We start from the raw sequence: 24782 nt of genomic DNA, 5'->3' as shown, positions 1-24782 counted from the left end.
AGCTTAAATGTCTACCATCCTGACAACTAGGCAAATAAAACTTACAAATAGGTAGTGTATCTACATAGTGGAATATTATTTGGCAATAAAAATAAATGAAGTACTAATATGTTCTATAACATCAACGAACCTTGAGAACATTAAACCAGTCATGAAGGATCACACACACATACTGTATGGTCACACTTATGTCTAGAATAGGCAAATCAATAGACAGAAGGGGGACTTCCCTGGCGGTCCAACCGATAAAACTCTGCGCTCCCAATGCAGCGGGCCCAGGTTCAATCCTTGATTGGGGAACGAAGATCCCATATGCCACAACTAAACCACGCATCTTAACTACTGAGCCTGCGTAATATAGGCCCAGGCAGCACAACTAGAGAAGCCCACGTGCCTCAGTGAAGACCCAGAGCAGTAAAAAAAAAAACAGAGACAGAAGGTAGACTCGAGGGTGCCAAGGGCTGGAGGGTTTCAAAGGATGTGAGGAGTGACTGCTAAAGGGTTTGGGTTTCTTGTTGGGGTGATTAAAAATGTTCTAAGTTGTGGGGAGGGTTGAACAACTGTATGAATATACTAAAAATCATTGAACTGTAAATTTTAAAAGGTAAATTATATGTTTTGTGAATTAAAGTGCCTGGAAATGACAACATTTCACAGCATTCAACTTCATCTCCCCAGGTGCCTCCCCTCCACCGTCACCTTTTTTGAATCACAAAACCCTCTTCAGACTATATGGCTCAGAAAATAATGGTCTACAGTGAAAAGATCAGGGGAACTCATGCTCACATATACAGTACTTAAAACAAAGACTGGATATAAAGTAAAGCATTTCTTTGTACCTTCTACATCTGAAAGAACAATTAAGAGGTCAGTCTTCATTTCCACAGCCAGACGGGCAGCCAGGCTATCATTATCTTTAACACTAATAACCTAAAATACAGGTATAAAAAGTTGTGAGTAAGGGACCTATGCAGTTCAAACAGAAGTTCATAGAAGTACTCAGCTAGGCTCTGGCAGGCAAAATGAATGAATCTGGGCATGCGCATGATAGCTCTTAAAGGCCCTTTCAGTCTGCAAAACACCATAACTGGCAACCCCCTCTCCAAACATGCCCCCTTCTCTCCACTGACACACACAAGCCATGCTCATAGCACCACCTTAAATCCATATTGCACCTCACCAGTTGAATGAAACCCCCTGATTTTATAAGAGCTTATGCAGCCTTCCAGGAGGCCAGCTTCTCTCCCATTTCTCCATCTTGTTTATGCCCAACATCTGGTGTTAGTACATGCAACACAGCATGGCATTAGTGTCTACAGCATGCTAACCCTCATGAATACTTTACCCACATTTACCCCCTGGAGATCACTATTGGGCTCTGCTGGAGGGACAACAGCATCGTTTGTGTTGACAATGGGTACGATGTTCATTCGGAGAAGCTCATGAAGAGTCCCATTGAGGTTCCGGCGCTTCTGTTCATCATGGAAATCCAAATTGGTCACCAAAATCTAAACGGATTAAAGAAATTGAAAATGTGGGAGACAGGAAAATAGGGAACTTCCCAGGAATAGCATTCATACAAAGGATGCTAAGAGTATAGGAGTTAAACTTTAGGTTTCTTGGATCCTGAAAAGTTCAAAATGGAACACATCTTTGGAGACTTATCTAATTCTTCTAGAAATGAGAGAAAAGAATCACCTGGAAGATTTTAGGATGCTCAAGCCATCTTGCAAAAGTACTTTAATCCTTAGCTATTAAATCTCATCCATTTATAAAATTAAGAAAATGAATGTACCTACTTTAGAGAGATCTGGGGACAGTAATAACTGTCATTTCTAAACAATCTTTGCATCCCAGCATTTGATTCAAAGTCTGGCCATACACACAGTAGGTGCTGAAACATGTGAGTGAGTGAATGAACTGTTACTCTGCCTTGAACATGTACTGAATGAAATGGAACAGGGTTGTACTATCCCTATTTTTGCTCTGTGGCTGACCACTGCTGGAGTTAGCAAAGACTGTATCTGGGCAAGCAGGATGAGTCTGAGAGGCTTATGGAGATGAGTCTTTACACAAACTGAAAGAAGGGCTCAGCATAACTAGTTCAGGGACAGATTTACTCAAGCTGCTCAAAGGCAAGAGTGGAGAGCTGGGTGTGGGGGCTGGCTAACAGCTCCCCCTTGCTGGAATCAAAATATTAGGCAATGTTTAGCAGCAGAGATGGAGAAGGTGATGGCATCCCACTCCAGTACTCTTGCTTGGAAAATCCCATGGACGGAGGAGCCTGGTAGGCTCCAGTCCATGGGGTTGCGAAGAGTCGGACACAACTGAGCAACCTCACTTTCATGCTTTGGAGAAGGAAATGGCAACCCACTCCAGTGTTCTTGCCTGGAGAATCCCAGGGACGGCAGAGCCTGGTGGGCTGCTGTCTATGGGGTCACACAGAGTCGAACACAACTGTAGCGACTTAGCAGCAGCAGCAGCAGCAGCAGGAGAGAAAGATAAACGGGTATGACAGCAGGAAACAAAATGGTCACAAACTCCTAAGCTCATGAATTAAACGTTTCAATGAAATCCCTCTGATGTTCATGGAAGAAGGCTCCTGTGATACAGGACAGAGCTGAGGTAGGAAAAGCTAGAGGCAAACGGTCAATAAGGAAGGTATTGAAAGAGTACAAGTGGGAATGGTTAAGTCCTGAACTAGGGTCTGCTATGGTAACTGAGAAGATAACAGCAACCTTAATGATATGTGAGATTTGGGCGATGAAGACAAAAATGGTAACATCACCAAGGGAAGTAATTTACTCACTCATCTGATAACCTGTTTGTGTACTTCTGAAATGCCAGACCCTGTACTAGCTGTTGGGATGGAGAATAAATAAGCTGATGATTTGCGGAAGATGGAATAGGTTAGATCATGAATGTCTTTTCAGAAAGTTTAGTCCTGTAGGAAACAGGTCTGGGTCAAAGGTGAACATATAGATTCTGGTCCTGGTGGTGGAAGGTCAAACAATAAAAGTAAACACATGTGTAAATAGGAGAGGCAAGCAGGAGGTATAAAGGTCCAGTGAAAATATCTGTTGCTCAAACAGTTTAGCAAATAAGAGATGAAGACAAGAAATCAGAAAGAAAAGTATGTGTTTGGACAAAGTTGATCTGTTAGGATGAAAATCAGGTTCATTTCTATGAAGAAAAAATAGCTGCTGTTCTTGTTTAAGTCTTTAACCTGACAACTTATGGGAAACTTTCAAAAGCCCCCAGTAATGGTCTTAAGAACAGGATTACTAAAGAAAACAAGGAACCACGTGATAAGGTGCAAAGAGCAAAGATTTCCTATAGAACAGATCTTGGGCAAGGCAAAGGTGTTGGGAGTGAAGGGGCCCCTAGATGAAGGCAAACAAAAGCTAAGTTCCTGGACTTTACTTTCCTCACCTGGTTCCAGGCACTTAAAAAAAAAAGAAAATTAAAGACTGAAACTGTCATTGGACTATGGAGGAAAAAAGAACTGATAATAAGAGGTGCCCAAAATTGAGATTTCCACTGCATTTATGTGACTGAAAAGAAATCTGAGACTTCAGAGTGGGGTCCCAGACACAAGCAAAAGTGAACAAGTCCATGCTTTTCTGTTTTAGCTCCCTTACTCAATGACACTCTGAACATCATTACGGATAACAACTGGGAAAATAATGGAAAAACAGAAAAAGTGATAGGAAATGCAAGAGCCAAACCTGAAAGGATGTATAATAACATCATCTGTATATAAAAACATCTGTGTAAATGATAGGATCAGAGACAGCAAATCTGAAAATAACTTGGGAAGTTAGGTTTTTTGTTGTTGTTGTTTGGTGATATTTAAATGTTTCTATTTGGTGTACAGTTGTATAGTTGATTAAAAAATACAACTGACAAGAATTCTGTAAATTAAGGTAAAAATGAAATAATGTAGAAAGAAGATTCTAGAACATTCAGGCGGTAACCTCACGTTCCATGAGAACTGGAACATGGCTGATTTGTTTGCTGCAGTATCCCCGATGTCTAACAGACTCCTCAGTACAAAATGGTGCACAATAAACATTTGCTAAATGAATTAAAAACCAACGAACCAACAGCATTATCCTTCAGTGGTTAGTAGATATGTATTATATAAGGCAACCAGATGCAAAGAGAAACAAGCCACCCGAAGTCGAAGAAGTCAATGAAATAAAGACATCTAACCTATCTTCAGAGGAAGTATCGGTTCTTGGAGCAGTCCTAAGAGTTACAAGTATAGCAACAAGAGCTAACATTACTGAGAAAAGTATGTGTTGTACCAAACACATTAAATGCTTTTAAGAAATTTTCTCATTGAGCCCTTCTGAAAACCCTCTGCAAGGGGCACTGATGACATCCTCATTTTTCAATACGGAAACTGAGGCACAAAAAGGCTAGAGACTTTCTCCAGATCTTCCATCTAGCAAGTGTTGAAGCTGAGACTGCATCCTGTCAGTCTGGCTCCAGAGCCCGGCTGGCAATCACCTTATTCCGCGGGAATCACCCTCACAGGTCCCATCCCCTTGCAAAGGTCACTCTCTCACCTGGGCAGCACAGATGCTGTACTGGGTAAACATGGCTTCATACAAGGCCATCAGCCCACTCTGTCCAGCAGCTGCACAGGCTCGGGCTTCTAAGACTGGAATTGCCTGTAACATGCCAACAGACAAGGTGTGGTTGGGAGGGTGGGGAGGAGGCCTAAGGGACCCTGTTATAGGGGGTGGGGAAGCCACACTCACCATCTCTTTCAGGTGGTTCTGCCCTGAGTGTAGGGCCTGCCTTACGCTCTGAGACAGAAGGATTTCATGGCGCAAGCGTTGCTTCCCAAAGGCTACAGCTCCACTTGTCACCAGCATCATCTCTCGGCCTTGATTCTGCAGCACTGACACCTGACGATGACAAAGGAAAAGGCACAAGTCCCTGTAATATCTCTTTCCTCTCGTCACAACAGATTCAGGCAGGGTAGACTAATGAGTGGATCCCAAGTGCCAGCTTACAGATCAGCACTGGGCTGGCTCTGGAAGAAATCACCAAGGTTGTGTGATAAAAATACAGAGTTCTACACATTTCCTCAAATCTGATAAGTAGATGGCAGACAGAAATGACAAGTTTTAATAACGGGATTCTGGCATGCATCCAGCTTTGGTACCGACAGGACTTGAAGAAACATAGAACCATCTGTAATGTGGAAGGCCTAGCTGTTTGAGGAAATGAAGCCCAGAACACAAGTTTGGAGCCAGGAAATGCAACATAAACTTGGCAGATGGCTTCTCAAATTCTAAGGCATGCCCTGGGGAGATGGCACGTCTGACTCTCGTGGGCCGCCTCTGGCTAGACCAGGGACAGATGCTGCTGCTCTTCAGCCCGGTCTGCCTGAAACAGTGCTGGTTACTTTGTTTCCCACCTAGGAGGGATCCACATGAGAGAATCAAAGAGTCGATATTCCTAACCTGTCCACTCCTCCTGATGCTTGAACACTAAAACCTGGATCAGGAACTTATGAGACAGCTACGATAAATCATAATCTAAAAAATTTATTTCTTACACAACATAGTAAATCAACTGTACTTTAATAAATTTTTTTGAAATGAGAAAAAACTTTTTATCATAGAAAATTTCATACTTAGGCAAAGTGGTAAGAATCAAATAATAAATTTCTGTGGACTCATGACCCAGTTTCAGCAGTTGTCTCTCATGACCAATTTCTCACTCTCCAATATTCCTTTTATAGCTCCATTGTTATTTTAATATGAATCCCAGACTCCAGACACATTATTTGCTGGTTTGCAAATATTTCTGAAAGTAATTGCTAAAACACAGGGTAAATGCATATATCCACAAAACTAAACTTATTATCTAAAATATTTCAATAATTCTCTAATATCAAATATCCAGTCAGTGTTTTTCATTTCCCCACTGTTTTAAGCTTGCTCAAATTGAGATGCAAATTAAGCCCACACACTGCAGTTAGTTGAAGGGTCTCTTAATTCATTTGTAATCCATAGGTTCCCCTCTATCATTTTCTTCCCTTGTAATTGTTCGTTAAAGAAACTGGGTTGTCCTTCAAGGTTTCTCAACCTTGACTTTCCTGCTTCTATCCCTGTGATACAGTTTAATGCTGTATTCTCTTTGCTGCCAACTGCTGTTAGGTATGGAGGTTTGATCTTTTTTGTCAAGAATTCTTTACATGTCATGGTGTCCATCAAGGGGATATAGAAGGCCTGCACATCTTTCTGTGATGTTAGTTACTGTTGATGACCATCATCAAGAGTGTTAATTCATTATGGGCTACACTGATATTCTAATCCACTCATTTCTCCCCTATTTAAAGGCCGGAATACTTCCATAAAGGGAAACTTTCCTTCATCAACTATTTGGCTACCTTGAGGTATGATTTATATGTGAAAGGCAGCATAGATGTGTCTTTCCCTTTATTCACCAGTTTCCTAAATGAGTAGGCTCTCCGGAATCCTTCAAAAGTAACCAATGAATATTTTTTAAAGTATCATTGTCATTCATAGATTTAAATATATTTCACGTGCTTAAATTCAGTGCAATAATTATCGATATTCAGATAGTCTCATCTGTGGCCAATGAAATCCACTTTAAGTTGGCTCCTGAGTCTACCTAACATGATCAGATCCTTGGACAAGACAGTGGACTCCATATGTCAGGACTGCCCTGGCCTAGAAAACTGTTCCTTAAGGTCCATGCTCTCCTAGAAGGAGAGCTGGCAATCTAAGCAAACCATTACCAGGTTCTCCCCACTGCATCAAGTTTCTCCTTTGCTCAAAATCTTCAATCTTCCTTTTAGGCACAAACCCAATTCGTCCACCCAGTGTCAAAGCCTTAACTAATGGAATTAGACACATTCTCCCTGAGGAAATCACCTCCACTGCCTTCAAGCTCAGCTCCCTCCCTGGCCCATCAGCCAAACTCATTCCTGCTTTTGTTTCCTGTCTGGAGACCACTCCTGGAGCCTCCCTGTTCCCAGGACCACCAGGCTACACAATTCCAGGGGCACCATTCACAATGTGCACTTAGCAGCATGGAACACTTCTCTTTGCTGCTTCAAATCCTGTCAGTCACAAAGGCTCACCCTGAGGCTCATCCCTCTGAGGAAGTTCCAGCAGTGACCACACTTTCATCCGACCTTCCCACCTCCAGACCTGTCAGTACCTCTCATTTGGGTCCTCTCATTTGGATATGGTCTGCCTTGAACAATCACCTAATTATTTGGGGAGTCCCAGTTTATTCTGGTTTCCCAAGGGGAGAGACTACAGTTAGAGGCAGCCCTCTATTTACACTGGGACCAAACTCTGTCTCCAGATTGAATTACCAAGAGATTTGTGCAAGGAATCTTGGCTGTGGAAGGCCTCAAAGCAGAAGTAGCCCTTTGATAAACATTTGTTAAACTGAACTGAACTGAGGGATTCAATCTGAAAGGCAGATCTCATGATAAATGCTTAGAACAGAAAACATATGATGAAAATTCCATCCAGTTTTAGCAGTATTCTAATACCCACTTCAGTAAAAATGTTTTTTAAAACTAAAAACATAGCTATGGAAGACAGAGCTGAGTTACAGCTAGGACAGAAAAACTCCAGCTTTATCTCAAGGATATTTGGATGTCTGGGTTTTTGACTCTTGGTCAAGAGTTGACAAACTATGACCTGCAGGTCAACTCTGACCTGCGCCTGTTTTTGGAAACAAAGGTTTATCAGAACACAGCCACACTTGTTGTTCACTTACATACTGTCTAAGGTTGCTTCTGTGGTACAATGGTATGTGAGTAGTTGAGACGGACACTGAACGGCTTACAGTGAGTAACACATTCAGTACTGGTCTTTTACAGGAAAACTTTGCTGATCCCTGCACTCCCAGAAAAAGATACGGGTAGTGGGATTTGTGATGTGATGTTTAAAGTCCAAAACTCACATGTTGACCCCTTAAGGTCAGTTTCTTTACTGATAAACTATCAGCAGTCAGTCTGATAAAAAATTCCCACTGAAAATTCTGCTTTGAGGCCTTGCAAAGCCAAGATTCCTTGCACAGATCTCCTGGTGATTCAATCTGGAAATAGTATGTCCTGTGGAGATAAGGACCCTGGGGGGCTTGTGCACAGGATTTCTCTCAGCCCCTCAATGCTTGCTTACCTTCCCTTCTGTGGCCTTGCATCCCTCTGCCTTTAAATGAAAGTCTTATATGGGTATTCTCTGTGGAGTCTGGTGAGTCTTTTCAAATATTTGAACTTCAGAAATATTTGCAATGACAGCTCCTACTTATTTCAAAATTACTGGGCTAATTTAAAAAGATAAAGCCTAGCAAAAAGTGGTGGGAAGCTCAATATTCACACAAATCCAGAGTTGGATACTCAACTCTGACTACGACTACGACTAACCCTAATTTAAAAACTTTAAAAACACTAGAGGGGTGAGAGCCATCCCATCTTCACTTATTAAGCAGCTGAGTGTGAAGCCCAGGCATCGCCAAGCCCCTCGGTGATTTTAATGTGCAGCCAGGATTAAGAACTACTGACATACACAGCTCCTTCTCCCCAAGAAGCCTGAGGGATGAACTGCACGAAATCAGCTCCGCTCCTTGACATTCCCTCTGCTTGCCCTGGGATGCTGTCTCCTGGTGGCACCTTCTTCAGGAAAGGGAGTTTTCAGATTGGGTTAAATCTACTGTAGTCAAATGAGGATCATTTTTATAAGCTAAGAAATCTGAAATGACAGCTTAAAAAATGGACTTTGTTTTAGTTCAGCTGAATTTTCCATCTTGGGAATTACCTGCTCAACAATAGATGCCAGGCGGCCCAGGGCCAGGCCACATTCATCCCCTCGGGTCACCACGGCACTTCCGAGTTTCACCACAATTCTCTTTGCATGCTTCAGCTCACTGCGGTGGGCAAAAGACTTGCCATGTGTACGACTGAGGGGCACAGTGATAAAGGGGATGTTGCTCCAAGAACGGACATGTCTGATGGCTGAGGGCTGAATACGACCTGCAGAATCCAAAGTCAAATGCAAGAAAAAAAGAGAGAAATACGCGATATAATTTCTCATTGAAAATATGCATGCAAAATAGTAACCAGTTCAGCCACCAAAAAATAGTTTTACCATTCTCAACTGAAGAAAACCAGTATATCAAAAGCCACATCAAGCATGTTTTAGTCCAATATTGTGTGGAGTTTGTATCCAGTACACAGGTACACGCCAATATTGTTGGTCAAGAATTTAAACAATCTTTCCTGAAGACATGCTGGCAAAATGTATTAAAAACCTTAAAAATATTCACATCTTTGATTCAGCAATTTCACGTTCAGGAAATTTATTCTAAGGAACTAATTAGAGATAGAGACAAAGAAATTTATCAGCAGGCTATTCATCAGTATTATTTATAATAGGAAAAATCAGAAGCAGAGTAAATGTTCAAAAACAGGCAGAAAGATTTAACATTTTTAGAATTTTTAATAATATGGGAAAATGGTCATGATATGTTGTTTCACATACATTTTTAAATGCATACAAAAAGGTAAATAAATAAAAATATTAATCTCACTTTATCTCATGATGATATTATGGGTGACTTATTTTTCTTTATTCTTATCTATGTTTTCCAAACTTATGCAGCAAAAATGTATTGCTTTCATAACCAGAAAAATATGTGTGCTTTTAAAGAAACCACACTGCTATAAGTCTGATTAGCTAAGACAATATAAAGTAACTGGTATAAGTAATAAAGAATCATAACTAATCTCCCTCTAAATTTTCTCTCAAATATGGCAGCAAGAATTCAGATGTCTGTAACAAGGATACAAGAAACTGGATAGCTTTCTGAAGTAAAAGTAATGTTGGAGTCAGATCCTTCTTTGTATCCCTGTGGACATCTGCCCCTAATCAAGTCTTTCCTGATTCTTCTTGTAACACTGAACAAGATTTCTAAGAAACTAAACAAAAACAAACAAACAACCCCAAAAAGAATCCTCACCACAACAAGAACAAAAAACCTGATTAAAATGCTGAAAATAAGTCACACCTGAACGTCAGGCATGACGTTCCTGACCCTCCTTATCACTTCTCGTGAATCCAACTTCCTGCTGACTGCCTTCCCTCACAGAGTTCTCTACGTATCACCACAGACCTTAATAAATACTGGAATGAGTTACCACTTTTCAGACTATTCTTCTATAATTCTATTATTACAGAGTAACCTCCTTCACTTGAATCAACTACTCTTACCTCCCTTTATATTTACAGACAGATTTCTCAGAATTTCTCTACCCAGTGCCTCTATCTCCCAACTACTGACTCCTCTAACTGTAACTGAGCATCAGCTGTCTCTGTCTACACTACAAAAATTAGGGTAAAGCAGGCAGATCCCTATCCTCATGGACTGGAAGATCACTGTGTTTCTCTTCCCTCTCTACCTCCTTCACACACAAACATGAGAAAGAATATTTTAAATGAAGTCATGAAGAGTCCTTTCTCTCCTCTCTTAACCATTTCTTTAAGTGACAATGTTTCAGATCTGTGGCGATTAAAGAAAGACAATATGGTCTTTTTTCACAACAGACTTGCAGTCTGGTTTCCAGCAGACAGCTGCACAGTAAGCCCATCAGCTGGGACAGAACTGGAGCTTGACACTCTTGCTGGATCTGTTCCTGGTGAGGGAGTCCTAGGACCCAAAGGACCGGTGTGTTGCAGGGGCTGTTCCCTGGACAGCTTTCTTTCTTCATCAGGTTGGTCGATATAAGTACCCGGGCCTAGTCTTCAAGGATACTATCCTAAGCCATACACACACCTGAGTCTAAGCATAAAAGCTGTATACCTGATAGTCTTGGCCCCACTGACCTGATGGAGGAAGGGGTGTAGAGGGAGAGACTTACTCTCCTGGAGTTTGGACCTGTGATCGTCAGTGGCTGTATGCAGCGCTCAGAGCTGTACCATGTCGCATGCATCTCTCTTGACAGCTCTCAAGGCCTGGTGGCCACTTTTCTCTCCTGTGCATTGTAGGACATGTCCTGGCCTAGAGAAGAGCTGCGCATGGGTGGGGCAACCTGAGAGGGCACCTCAGGGACACAGGTAGTGGCAAGCAGGTAAGTCCTAGCAAGCCAGGTTAGCATAAATGAAACTCCTGATCCACAGTCTGTATCAGCATGGCTGAGGAGGGTGGCATGGCTTGGTGCCAGGCAGTCAAGGGTCACTCTGGCGACAGGCAACTGGATCACAGCACATCAGGTTTAAGGAAAGGTTCAAGAAGAGGCCACATCTATGAACCAGGTTTTTAGCAAATAAAAGCTCGGTCACATCCAGCGGGCTCCGCACCAAGGAGCATTCTATGGGGCCCAGGGCTTTCCCAGGTTTCCTATTCTGTGACAATGCAGTCACCCTTCTAGATTGATCCCATCTTCCTTGAGGACATTTTTTATGTTCTGCAGTGTATTATACTTTTTGGGGTTCATATGAAGGACTGAGAAGGCCTTGATTAGTTAGCAAAAATCCACAGCTTCTGAACAGGTAATCTCTTCCCATCTTCTAAGGACCTTTAGGCCCCAAGTCTCAAAGAAAAGCCATCTACTCCTGTTAAGGATGAAGGGATACCAAGGTACATATGTATACACATGTGCTGGGGGGAGGGGTTGCCTATATTTATCAGAAGTGCCACGAGTCACACTTCAAGGGAGAAGCCCTTTAGCTTTTCAGCATCAGAGTCCTAATACTCAGTAATGAGGCTGTGTTTCAGGCCTGAACAGGAAGGGACCTGGAGATGGTTTCTATCTCCCTTCCTGCCCTTCTACTTTCCTCTGTTTGTATCTATATGCTTTCTCATTTGCCTTTTCTCTTTTTTGCTCTTATGCTCATCATGGTCAGTGAACATGGGGCTCCAGAAATAACTGAATACAAAGAAAAATCTAGGGATAAGATCACAAAGTGTCTCCTGTGAATGAGTCTAATAAGAATAAACAATAATATCAACAATAAAAACCCTAAAGTGAATACTTACTATATACCAGGAACTGTGTTAAAACTATTCCTACACCTTATACAGAGGAACAGGAAATATGAAGGGAGTGTCTGACTCTGGAGTCAGACTTCCTGGGTTGGAATCTCAACTCCTTCACTTACTTGCTATTACTTCATTTTCCTCATAAGGTTTTTGTGGAGGATGAACAGGGACTGGCACAAAGTAAACACTTAATAAATATTAGGTGATATATAAAAATGTGTTAGCTATGACTATCATCATCATCATCTTTCTGAATTCTCATGAGTTAAGACTCAGGAGTTAGGTATTACTACGCGTGAGTTTTTATTATTCAGTTCAGTTCAGTCGCTCAGTGTGTACAACTCTTTGCGATCCCACGGACTGCAGCACGCCAGTCCATCACCAACTCCCGGAGTTTACTCAAACTCATGCCCATTGAATCGGTGATGCCATCCAACCATATCATCCTCTGTTGTCCCTTTCTCCTCCCGCCTTCAATCTTAGCCTCATTTTATACATAAGGAAGCTGCAGCTCAGAGAAGCTGAGTAACTTATCAGCATTATCAGACTGCAAAAACAGCCACAATACATGAAGCTGTTCCCATCCACAGGTGGAATCTATTTTCTCCTCTCCTGGCCCTATGACTTGCTTTGACCAATACAGTCAGCAGAGCCTAGCTGTTTGCAACACTGTTTATAGCCCTGTTTTAACTTTGGCGAGATCCAATTTATCAGTTTTCACTTTATGGGCTGTACATGCGTGCTAAGTCTCTCTAGTCGTGACCTACTGTTTTCTACAAGCCTGTTTAAAACACGCCTGGCTCTGTATAAACTCTGAGCTTAGGTCGCAGAGACCTTGGCACTCCCAAGCTTGCTGTTCTTGGGAAGCACCATGTGAAGAAGCCATGGATGGCCTGCTGTAGGATGGGAGACCATGTGGAACAGAGACGATCCGTCACCCCAGCAGATTCCCCCCAGCCTTCAACAATCAACCCTGACCTGAGCCAAAGTTGAGAGCTGACAAGGACATGGAACCACTGTGTAGCTGAGCCTGATCCAAAATGCCAGCTCATGGAATTATGACCTAAATCCATAGCTGTGGTCACTAAGTAAGTAGCAAAGGTAGTTTTCAAACACAGGGAGCCTAGTTTCAGACCCACAGCTTTTAAACTTTACACTCTTCTTTGCATGAAAGCTTCTCTTGTGGCTCAGACAGTAAAGAATCTGCCTGCAATGTGGGAGATACAGGTTTGATCCCTGGGTCAGGAAGATCCCTTGGAGAAAGAAATAGCAAACCACTCCAGTGTTCCTGGAGAATTTTATGGACAGAGGAGCCTGGTGGGCTACAGCCCATGGGGTCGCAAAGAGTTAGACATGACTGAACAACTATACTTGCATGAATGGGAAACAGATTTTTCCAATGGTGATAAGCTTGATTAGCTGGTAAGCAAGTCCTCTTGCAGAAAGGTCTTGAGATTTGTTGATAACATTTAGGTGTTATCAAGGAGACAAGTAATTCAAAATATCATAAACAGCCTTTGTAACTAGAACTCTGTAAGCAAAAAAAAAAAAAAGAATCTTGACCTAACTATCACACCTTATACAAATATTAATTCAAAATGGATCATGGGACTTCAATGTAACCACAAAACTTTTAGGAAAAAAAACACAGAAGAAAATCTTCAAGATCTAAGGCTATGAAAGAGTTCTCAGATTTGACCTCACAGGTACAATCCATGGGCTTCCCAGGTGGCGCAAGTGGTAAAGAAAGAATCTGCCTACCAACGCAGGAGATGCCAGTGACTCGGGTTCGATCCCTGGGTCAGGAAGATCCCCTGGAGGAGGGTATGGCAACCCACTCCAGTATTCTTGGGTGGAGAATCCTACGGACAGAGGAACCTGGTGGGCTACAGTCCATGGGGTAGAAAACAGTAGCTCATGAATATAGGGACTCAGTACACACATGCAATCCATTAAGTGAAAAACTGATAAATTGGGTCTCATCAAAGTTAAAAACACAAAGATCACTTCCCTCTATGAAAGACCCTGTTAAGGGACTGAAATGGCAAGCTACAAACTGGGAGAAAATATTTTCAAGGCACAAATCCAACCAAGGACTAGTATCTAGCAGACATTAAAAAACTCAAAGTTCAACAGTACAAAACCAAACAATCCAATTAAAAATGACATTTCACTGATGAGGATATTCAGATGGCAAATAAGCATGTGAAAAGATGCTCAATCTCATCAGCCAACAGGGAAAAGGAAAACCACAGTGAGATATCATTATATATCTATTAAAATGGATAACATAAAAAAGAGCGGCAACATCAGATGCTGTTGAGGATGAAGAGAAAGTAGATCACTCACACACTGCTGGTGTGAATGTAAAATGGTACAGCCACTGCAAAAACAGTTTGCCAATTTCTTATGAAACTACCTACCACACTGCATTGAGCAGCTTCACCTGCAAGCAACAAATTCTGGTGAATTCTCTTTTCATTTCCATTCTGTTATGAATATTTTCTAGTTTTCCTTCTTATGGTTAGATATACCCATCATTTAAAAGTGGACATTTAATTTCCAAATACATGGGGTTTTTTAAGTATCTTTAATATTAATTTCTCATTTTGATACTAATTTCTCATTTAAATGTTTTCTTCTCTGCAATTATCCTCTGTGTTTTTTCAGTCTTCTAACTTTATTGAGGCTTTCAATGGCTTTCAGGGTGATCTCTTTTGTCACACTACCCTTGAAAACATGTGAGTTATTTTCAAATATCTTTTGATATTGATTTCTAACAGAATTCCATAGAGATAAGAGAACAGACTCTGTATGATTTAAATACCTTTAGACTATGAACTTTTTGCACCTTGTTTTATATCCCTGGATATCTTTCAGTGTCTCCTAGTTATAGTCTATGGGAACTTGAACAGGATTTGTATCCTACTATTCTGTGGAAAGTGTGTAAATCTTAAGTATGTTGAATTCATTCATGGTGCTTTTCAGGCGTACCATATCCTTCTACTTTTCTGTATATTCACTCTATTAATTTTTAAGAGTGATATTGAAACTCCAACTAAAAATTTATCTACTTAAAAAGTTTTTAAATATAATGGAACTACAAGTAACTTTGTTCTATATTTTCCAAGTCTCCTGTAAATGTGTTAAGCATACTTTCATAATTTAAAAAATAAAAAAGAGAGAGAAAAAAACTACCTACCACAGGCAACCAACATACAACCCGGAAACTGAACTACTGGACATTTATCCCAAATAACCACAACTATATTCACACAAAATCCTGTACACAAATGTTCACAGCAGTCTTATTCACCACAGACAAAGAAAGTAACCAGATGTCCTTCAGTGATGAATGGTTACACTAACTGCGGTACCCCCATACCACTAAATACTGTTCAGTCATAAAAATGAACAAAGTGATACAGACAACAAGAATCTCCAGAGATTTATGCTGAGTAAAAAAAGTCACCCCCAAAGGTCAGATACTGTATGATTTTATTTACATAACATTTAAAAATTATAAAAATGGAGAACAGATTATAGGCTGCCAAGGGTTAGGGACAGGAAGGGGGATGGCTAGATAAGAGAAACTGAAGGATTCCGTAGTGATGGAAATCTTAACCTATTCTGTCCACATTGATACCCTGGTTGAGATACCGGGTAACTAGGTCTAAGTGCTCTCTTTGTATTCATTCTTAAAGCTGCAAGTGAATCTATAATTATCTCAAAATTAAACACTTCATTACAAAAAAAGGGAATGAACAAAAATAGCCTGCAAAAAATCTTGCGAGATTAAATAAAAGTAATATTTTATCTTTAAAAATCTTTTTAAATTTTGAGGTTATTTTTATATGCCAGAAGCTATAAAATTAATGTACACAACTTCATGAGTTTGCAGCTAAGTATACACTTGTGAAACCACTGCCATAATCTATGCCATAACCCATCTATCCCCTCCAAAAACTTTACTTTATTGATAAATACAAACACAGCATTTCAGCAGTATGTTGCTTCCCTGCTTACTGTCTTTGTCCAATTCTGCCAAATAACAGTTTTTTTCCTTTTTAAAACTTTGTTTTCAAACACTCTTGGACCAAACCTCCCACATACTTATGTTTCCTAGGATACCTACGAGATCTGGAGAGTACTGTGGACTGGACCCAGGGCAGGAGACGCTGAGGGAAGGACTGGAACCCAGAGCGGCAGACTTGACTCAACATGCTGTGAGGTGGTCACTGACCAAGGTATCTGCAGAATTCATTTTTTAAAAATAAATTATCAAAATACTAGACAGTTCATTTTACTTTCATCCACCTCCCCACACCAAGAGTAAAAGCTTGACTCTCCTGATCCAAATTCTGTATTAGAGGAACTCCTACCTCTTCTACATACAGAAAAGAGAGAAAAACAAACGGCGCCCCAAGCTCTGACTCTATTCTTCCTTGTTTAGGACCATCTTAAGTTTTTTTTTTCTGTTTGTTTTTAATAAATTTATTTCTATTTTTTGGCCGCAGTAGGTCTTCACTACTGTGCATGGGCTTTCTCTGGTTGTGGCGAGTGGGGGTTACTCTTCATTGCAGTGCATGGACTACTCATTCTGGTGGCTTCTCTTGTTGGGAAGAGTGGGTTCTAGGCACGCAGGATGCATTACTTGTGGCATGCAGGCTCAGCAGTTGTGGAGCACAGACTTAGCTGCTTCGAGGCAGGAGGGATCTTCTTGGACCAGGGATCAAACCCATGTTCCCTGCATTGACAGGTGGATTCTTAACTACAAGACCAACAGGGAAGTCCCAGGACCATCTTAGTTTTTATGGAAAAAAATGGGAACTAAGTATTATGAATACTTTGAGTGACAAAAAACATCTTCAAGGTATAATGTTTATCTACTGATATTAATCTTCACTACAATTTCTACACCATTAGGGAGTCTTCAACCAATCAAAACACAGATTCCATATTCCATAAGCAGCCACCTTTACCTTCCTTCTCTCATCTCCCAAAAGAACTCTGAAAACCACATATTTGAAATATCAGCTTGATCTCTGCTGACAAAAGGAGAGGGAGGAAAGGTCGGAGATGGCGGCTTTGTCTTTCTTCTTGCTGTCCAGAGGAATCCAAAGCATACTCTTCAATCCCTGGAGGGAGTGGCGACACCTGTAAATGGCTGGCATCTAGAACGACCCTGGGCACACCTCATGGAGGATGAACACACAGCTAGTTTTCAGAGCTGGGTTGTGGGTATTTTCCCACTGCAGGTCAAACTTAAGATTTTATATAAAGAATAGTTTATTTCATAAAAAGGCAGGAGGCTTCTTCCTATGTGTGTGTATATTAATATATAAATATACTCACACAGAGACTATGCCATTCATTATTTCAGCTCTTACACTACAGGGACATGGTTGTTTTCAGGAGATAAGAAAATCCTTCATCTTGCTTCTGGGCCTCCTTTTAACTTCTGCTCTACATGTTAACAGATATATTCCAACTCTCTTAAACATGCCTCAGGGTGTTTAAACATGCTTAAAAAGACTAGCATTTTGCCCAAAAGTGAAGAGAAACAAGGAATGGTTAATGTTCTTCAACTTATACTGCACAAAGGTACAGAAAGAAGAGAGAAGAGACTGGCAGGATACATCTGTCATACAAAATATGCATCTATATAAGCAAGAGAAAGTGTTAAGTGCTGTCTTTGTTGACTTCAGTGTTTGTGACAGTAAGGAAGGTTCCAAGAGAAAATTATTTGCATAATACTGAAGCATGCTATGAGGCCATGATCTATGTTTGCTGCTTATACAAATTCCTTCTGAAATTGCTGCTAAACAATTATTTATACATGAATTCACCAAAATAATTCTAGTAGAGCCAAAAGGGTAAAACAATCAAATAATGACCCTAAAATTCTAATTCCATCATATTCACAAACTTTCCCCAGCAACCCTAGCATTCAAAGTTGGATATATTCCTACAGGTTAGTTTCCGACTGGTTCATGCTATTGCTGACTTTCTCAAAAGGATTATAAACTTCCCACCGAAGGCATGGGAAACATGGGAAACAATCAGGCTTTGTGCTTGCTAGCTGTGTGCCTTCCAATCTTTTAAAGTCTCAGTCTCCTCATCTGTAATCCAGGGACAATAACAATAGGACCTCCTGGAATTATTGTGAGAGATGTAGTAACTGAGTTCCAAGAATGGAATGCCTGGATACAGGAGATGCTCAATAAACATCTACTCTCCTCCATCTGTCTTTTAGGCACTAATGTTATTATATCTTACAACCACTTTCTTCCTTACTTCTTTCAGGACCTGTCACTGGAACAAAGAATTTCATAGTCTCTGATGGGCAGACATAGTCACAAATTATACTTATTGACTATTTATCTCTCTCTTATCTATGAAAAACCGAAAGCTCTGAATGTTTAAGGTCAGTCAGTTTGGCCTCTCCCATCACCTCTGCCTGATCCCGCCCTCACTGCAAAGGATAGTTTATCCTGCCATAATTTATTATGCCCTCGTAAGATAGCTAGCTAATCCCAGGGAGCAAAGGGTATGTGTGTCTGTCTAGACCCCATGTCATCAAATGAAAAGTTCCCATGTTTTGACTCAGGACATTTCTCAAGTACTTCTTTACAGGTTCTGAACAGATAGTCCTTATCTTACTTACTTGAATAGAGAACTGAACTTTAGTCTGAACAAACGTCGCCCAGAAATACAGGCTTGCTATATGGTTCACCAGTTAAAGACAAAGCCCCAATGATAAACCTCACCTCCTCTAGAGAGAGGAACGGAGATGGGGGAGGGGGGGGGTGGATCTGGGTCCGCCCAGCCCTGATGAGCCACGGAAAGAATTATCCACAGACCTCCTGCCACACTGCAAAAGGCGGTCGTGAGCGAGCTCTCCTGCTGCGGGCTCGGGGGTGGTTATCGAGAGGGGATCACGAAGGCCCAGGCAGGCCGCGCGGGACTGCAATGTGTGCAGGCCCCTGACAGCTGTGTGGGCAGTTACAAGCAGGGTGAAACCCCATCACGCATGCAGGTGCACTTGAAGCTGGTTCCGGGATCCCGGGCCGAGAAGGCATCAGGCGCTGGGTCTTCAAGCTTCCATATGGATCAGTTTCTGCATCTGGGTGTATCCGAGGGGGTCGGGGAGTTCGAGTGCCCACAGCCCCCGCAGCCCTCCAGCCTCCGCGCGCCGGCGTGTGGCGATGCAGCGCGCTCTGGGAGGCCCAGCCCGCCGCCATCCCTCGGCGCGCCCACACCCACTTACGGGTCCGACCCCTTCACTCTGCTCCCGCTCAGGCCGCGCGCCCCCGCAGTCGCCACGGTAGCCCGTGACCCGGCGCGCACACCTTCCCTGGGCTCAGCCCGGGTGCCCCCTCAGCCCTCACGCAGGCGCCGGCACCTCGCCATCCCCGCCACGGTCCCCGCCTTCTTTGTGGCCCGCTCGTACCTGCCTCGCCTCAGCCGCTGGGCCCCACCACCCGGCCCGCACTCCACGCCACGCGTCTCTCGCGCCGGCTTACTCCCCTTTTTCTTCCGTCCACGTCCCGCAAGATGACGTTACGCCAGCAGCGCTGGAGTAAACCCAGGCCGCAAGGCCTCCGCTGTTGACGCGAGGCGGCTGGCAGACCCCGAGCTGCGCTGCGGCAATGGCGTAGGTGCGTTTGGAGAATCGGGCCCGCGCTCCACGTGGCGAGCCCCGCCCGCTGAGGCCCGCAGACGCCAGGGGGCGGAGCCCGAGTGTTCTGTGTGAACGTCCACGTCCCAGCGGCAGACCCGGACAGGGGCCACGGAGAGTCGCCCCTCGGACCTTCCCCGGGAAGCAGAAAGGACGCCTGGATTCCTCAGCTGCTGGTAGATCCCATACGATGTGTTTGCCAGTATTGATCGTTGTATCTCAGCCACATCTTGGAAATAGATTGGATCAATTTGCACGTATTTGAGGATCTCGCACTCCAGGCAAACTAATGCTGTTTAAATGGAAATAGTTTGACAGAGATTAAATGATTTGCCCCCTAGTCGCCTGGAGCTTTCCCCAAGGGTCCCAGCCCAACTGTCGTTTAGCAAGGGCATTGGTGAGGCTACTGTATTTTAAAATAGTAGTATTTAATCCCTGACAGTTGGATTCACCCTTAAAATTAGAGTTCGGACTCTCTCCTTTTCTACTTGCAGTGTTTTCCTCAAAGGGCATATTTCTGCATAGATAGGCCTAGACGTAGCGCTGGGCATGTAGGTGATTGGGGTTGGCAGAACACTTTGGTGGAGGTTTGTTAGGAAGGCATCTTGCCGGTTTGGGGTAGTTTCTGAGAACAATGCTGAGCCTATTCCTCATTCATTAAACTTTGGCTACTTTGTGGCAGGCATTCCCTAGGTTCGGAGGAAAACATGGTTACCTTATGGTAGAGACAGACGTGAGCAAATGATTACACTATTTGATTAATGTTAGAGGAGGGGTGTCTGGGGATTCAGGCAAGTCTTTGGAAAGAGTAGACATTCGAATTGGGGGAAGCGGGGAGCAGGATCGCAGGAGGAAGAGGGAATGGACTATCTGGAGGCAGGAGACGCCCTGTGAGGAGAGGCTACATGTGGGACGTGACAGGAGAGGTGTTTGGGGGAGGGGGAGGGGGGCTTGTAAAATTTCTGTGACACGCCAAAGAATTTGAATCTTTTCATCCTCAAAGTTAGAGAACCCTGCCTTTCAAAGTACTGGAGTGACATGATCAGCTCTGTGTGTCTGAAATGAGTAGAGAGGGGTTTAAGCTGGGAGCTCACTTAGCCTATTGCAAAGGCTCAAGTGAGAACTGATGGCTGGGGAAAGGGCTCCAGCAGCAGACAGGGAGCATAAAGGAGGGAGAGCTGACTTTGTTCACTACTTGGAAGAGGGAGAATGAGAGACAAGGAGGTGGTTGTTGCTGTTCAGTCGCTGAGTTGTGTCTGACTCTTTGTGATCCCGGGCTTCCTTGTCCTTCATCATCTCCCTGAGTTTGCTCAAACTCACGTCCATTGAGTCGGTGATGCCATCCAACCATCTCATTCTCTGTCATCTCCTTCTCCTCCTGCCTTCAATCTTCCCAGCAAGGGGGTCTTTTCCAATGAGTTGGCTCTTTGCCTCAGGTGTCCAAAGTATCAGAGCTTCAGCTTCAGTCCTTCCAATGAATATTCAGGGTTTATTTCCTCTAGGATTGACTGGTTGGATCTCCTTGCTGTCCAAGGGACTCTTAAGAATCTTCTCCAACACCACAGTTCAAAAGGATCAATTCTTCAGCACTTCTTTATGGTCCATCTCTCACATCTGTACATGACTACTGGAAAAACCATAGCTTTGACTATACGGACCTTTGTTGGCAAAGTGACATCTCTGTCTATGTTTGTCATAGCTTTTCTTCCAAGAGCAAGTGTCTTTTAATTTTATGGCTGCAGTCACCATCTGCAGTGATTCTGGACCCCAAGAAAATAGTCTGTCATTGTTTCCACTTTTTCCCCCATTTATTTGCCATGAAGTAAGAAAAGTTATGACCAACCTAGATAGCATATTCAAAAGCAGAGACATTACTTTGCCGACTAAGGTCTGTCTAGTCAAGGCTATGGTTTTTCCTGTGGTCATGTATGGATGTGAGAGTTGGACTGTGAAGAAGGCTGGGCGCCGAAGAATTGATGCTTTTGAACTGTGGTGTTGGAGAAGACTCTTGAGAGTCCCTTGGACTGCAAGGAGATCCAACCAGTCCATTCTGAAGGAGATCAACCCTGGGATTTCTTTGGAAGGAATGATGCTAAAGCTGAAACTCCAGTACTTTGGCCACCTCATGCGAAGAGTTGACTCATTGGAAGACTCTGATGCTGGGAGGGATTGGGGGCAGGAGGAGAAGGGGACAACCGAGGATGAGATGGCTGGATGGCATCACTGACTCGATGGACGTGAGTCTGAGTGAAATCCGGGAGTTGGTGATGGACAGGGTGTCCTGGCGTGCTGCGATTCATGGGGTTGCAGAGTTGGACACGACTGAGCGACTGAACTGAACTGAATGACTGTATGCCATGATCTTTTTGAATGTTGAGTTTCAGGCCAGTTTTTTCACTCTCCTCTTTTACCTTCATCAAGAGGCTCTTTAGTTTCTCTTCACTTTCTGCCATAAGGGTGGTGTCATCTGCCTATCTGAGGTTGTTGATTGCAAATCAAATCTGGTGGTGCTACAGCATTTAGGAAATAGATGAGGGGAATAGTTATTTTGGGTGAAGGATGAGAACACCAAACGTGTTAAGTTTTGAGCATTTTGGATTTAAAGTAGAAGACACAAAAGAAATAAAACTGCCCTCCAGAAGTTTCAGTGGGTACTTCAGCTTTTAAGAGTCTCACTATTAACTTAGAACAAAATAGGTATCTGCTGGTATAGCTAAAGCCATTAGCTATAGCTTTGGCTATAGCTTTCTCCACTATAGAAAGAGTGGGACAGAGGCTTTCTCCACTCAGGAAGTTCTGTTCTTAATGTGTCATGGTGGTTCAGACAGTAAAGAATCTGCTTGCAATGCAGGAGACCAGGGTTGGATCGCTGGGTCGGGAAGACCCCCTGAAGAAGGGGATGGCTACCCACTCCAGTAATCTTACATGGAGAATCCCATGGACAGAGGAGCCTGGTAGGCTGAAGTCCATGGGGTCGCAAAGAGTTAGGCACAACTGAGTGACTAACATTTTCACTTCAAACCACACATCACCTTAAACAGTAATGGCTTGTCTGCTTTTCCTGCTAGAATATAAGCTCCTAAGAGCAGGAAAGTATATTCCTGGCACATAATAGCCAATAAATACTTAATAAATGAATGAATTTAATTTCTTTGGGCTTAGTAATACTGTCCTTGTCTACTTTCTATACTTGCCTATATTCTATATAGTATATTCTACATATACTAGCCTATAGCATTGCTAAGATCAAATATGAAAATTCTTTAACATGGCCCAAACATTTTGTTTGTTTTCATTACTATGTTACTGTTAATATTCTACTCCACCAATAAAGATGAGTGGGATACATGACTGTGGATTGGGAAAAATCAAATACCAGAATTATAATCATTTGCCTCTTAAAAGAAAGAAAGGAAATAAAAATAGTGAATATAAGTAAAAAAAAAAAAATCAAGGAAAATATTTTAGCCATGGTATCTCCTGAATGTGACTTAAATTAAAAAAAGATTCTCTTTTGATTGGAGGGATTTTTGTCTCAGCAAGTGGAAATAGGGCTAGATATGACCAGAAAGTTACATAGGAAGTGGCTTATTTAGAACCCAAGTATAAGGCAGGGTTGAGGACTGCTTCTTCACATGCCAGAGAGTACTGCTGCTGCTGCTGCTGCTAAGTCGCTTCAGTCGTGTCCGACTCTGTGCGACCCCATAGACGGCAGCCCACCAGGCTCCCCTGTTCCTGGGATTCTCCAGGCAAGAACACTGGAGTGGGTTGCCATTTCCTTCTCCAAGGCATGAAAGTGAAAAGTGAAAGTGAAGTCATTCAGTAGTGTGCGACCCTCAGCAACCCCATGGACTGCAGCCCACCAGGGTCCTCTGCCCATAGGATTTTCCAGGCAAGAGTGCTGGAGTGGGGTGCCGTCGCCTTCTCTGCCAGAGAGTACCAGGTTAAAGCTATCTTAGTCCCATGCTCTTTACTTGTAACAGAAGCTTATTCAAACAAAAAAATTTACTGGAAAGTAGTTTTCAAAAGCAGGAGGTAAAATTGGATCTCTTAAGAGGTGGATACAAGGAACTAGAAGCTGGGAACCAAGACTCTCCCCTATCTCTGGGTTTCCTATTTACACTTACATCTGCACATCTGCTTCTCTTTTTCTCTTTTTCAGATACACTCTTCATTAGTGAACATTGGTAAAAAAAATGGCTTCCTCGGCCCTAAAATATCTTCAGTGCCTATTCCCCACTGACTTTTAGACTTGGTCCTAGTTTCATATTCCTAGAGAGAAAATCTTACTGGCCTAATTTGCCCCAGGTCTCCATTTTGGTCTAGTCAGCTGTGGCAGGGAGAGGAGGGGTCACGCAGACCCCTCTCTGTCAAACACAGCAGAGCTCTACGTGATGGGAGATTCTCAGAGAAAGGGGAGTAGGCTAGGCCAGTAGACATGTTATATGAGCTGGCAATGTTAGGACAAACACCTAAACCAGTTTCGGCCACACTATGGAATATCCTTTATAGTTTCACAAACCAGGCTGAACATCAGAAGCACCAGAAAGGCTTTTAAAAAGATACAGATTCTTCTAGCAGGTGAATTAGAATCTCTAGATGCAGGGCCTAGGAATCAACATTTTTAAAGAACCCCAGATTATGATGTGACTACTTTTGGGAACTCCTTCTTTAAAAGACAAGCTTAAATGTCAAGCAAACAAATACATGAACAGAAACGGGAAGTTATTCATAAATAAGAAACATCCCTATATATGATAAACAGGGAGGGTTTTTTTCTGAAGAGCAAATTATTTCATTTAAAATAGTTTTATTTTCTGATCATAAAAATCAGAAATGCTTATCAAGAGAAAGAGTCCCATTTTAGACATGCTAGTCTTTCAGACTTTTGTCTGTCTCTTGCCTGGAAAATCCCATGGATGGCGGAGCCTGGTAGGCTGCAGTCCGCGGGGTCACGAAAAGTCGGACACGACTGAGTGACTTCATTTTCACTTTTCACTTTCATGCATTGGAGAAGGAAATGGCAACCCACTCCAGTGTTCTTGCCTGGAGAATTCCA

At 42.6% G+C, this 24782-nt stretch overlaps 1 protein-coding gene across 2 annotated transcripts in view; it reads right to left on the bottom strand.

Moving 5' to 3' along the window:
* The window catches only part of ALDH18A1 (aldehyde dehydrogenase 18 family member A1), a 40762-nt gene extending 21026 nt beyond the window's left edge, over positions 1-19736 (bottom strand). The window contains exons 1-7 of one of the 2 annotated variants that reach the window (XM_018041531.1): positions 19496-19736; positions 16178-16293; positions 8823-9037; positions 4770-4919; positions 4575-4679; positions 1350-1508; positions 840-930 (exon numbers count right to left, since the gene is read on the bottom strand). In XM_018041531.1, coding sequence (XP_017897020.1) covers positions 840-930; positions 1350-1508; positions 4575-4679; positions 4770-4919; positions 8823-9037; positions 16178-16265 — 808 coding nt within the window. In that variant the 5' untranslated portion in view covers positions 16266-16293; positions 19496-19736. The remainder of the gene's footprint in view (positions 1-839; positions 931-1349; positions 1509-4574; positions 4680-4769; positions 4920-8822; positions 9038-16177; positions 16294-19495) is intronic. The other variant, XM_018041532.1, reaches the window with a different exon arrangement.

The sequence above is a fragment of the Capra hircus genome, chromosome 26 (genome assembly GCF_001704415.2).
Source record: "Capra hircus breed San Clemente chromosome 26, ASM170441v1, whole genome shotgun sequence".
Taxonomy (NCBI): Eukaryota; Metazoa; Chordata; class Mammalia; order Artiodactyla; family Bovidae; genus Capra; species Capra hircus.
Note: the sequence above shows the minus strand (reverse complement) of the source record. Positions and strands in the feature narration are given on the sequence as shown.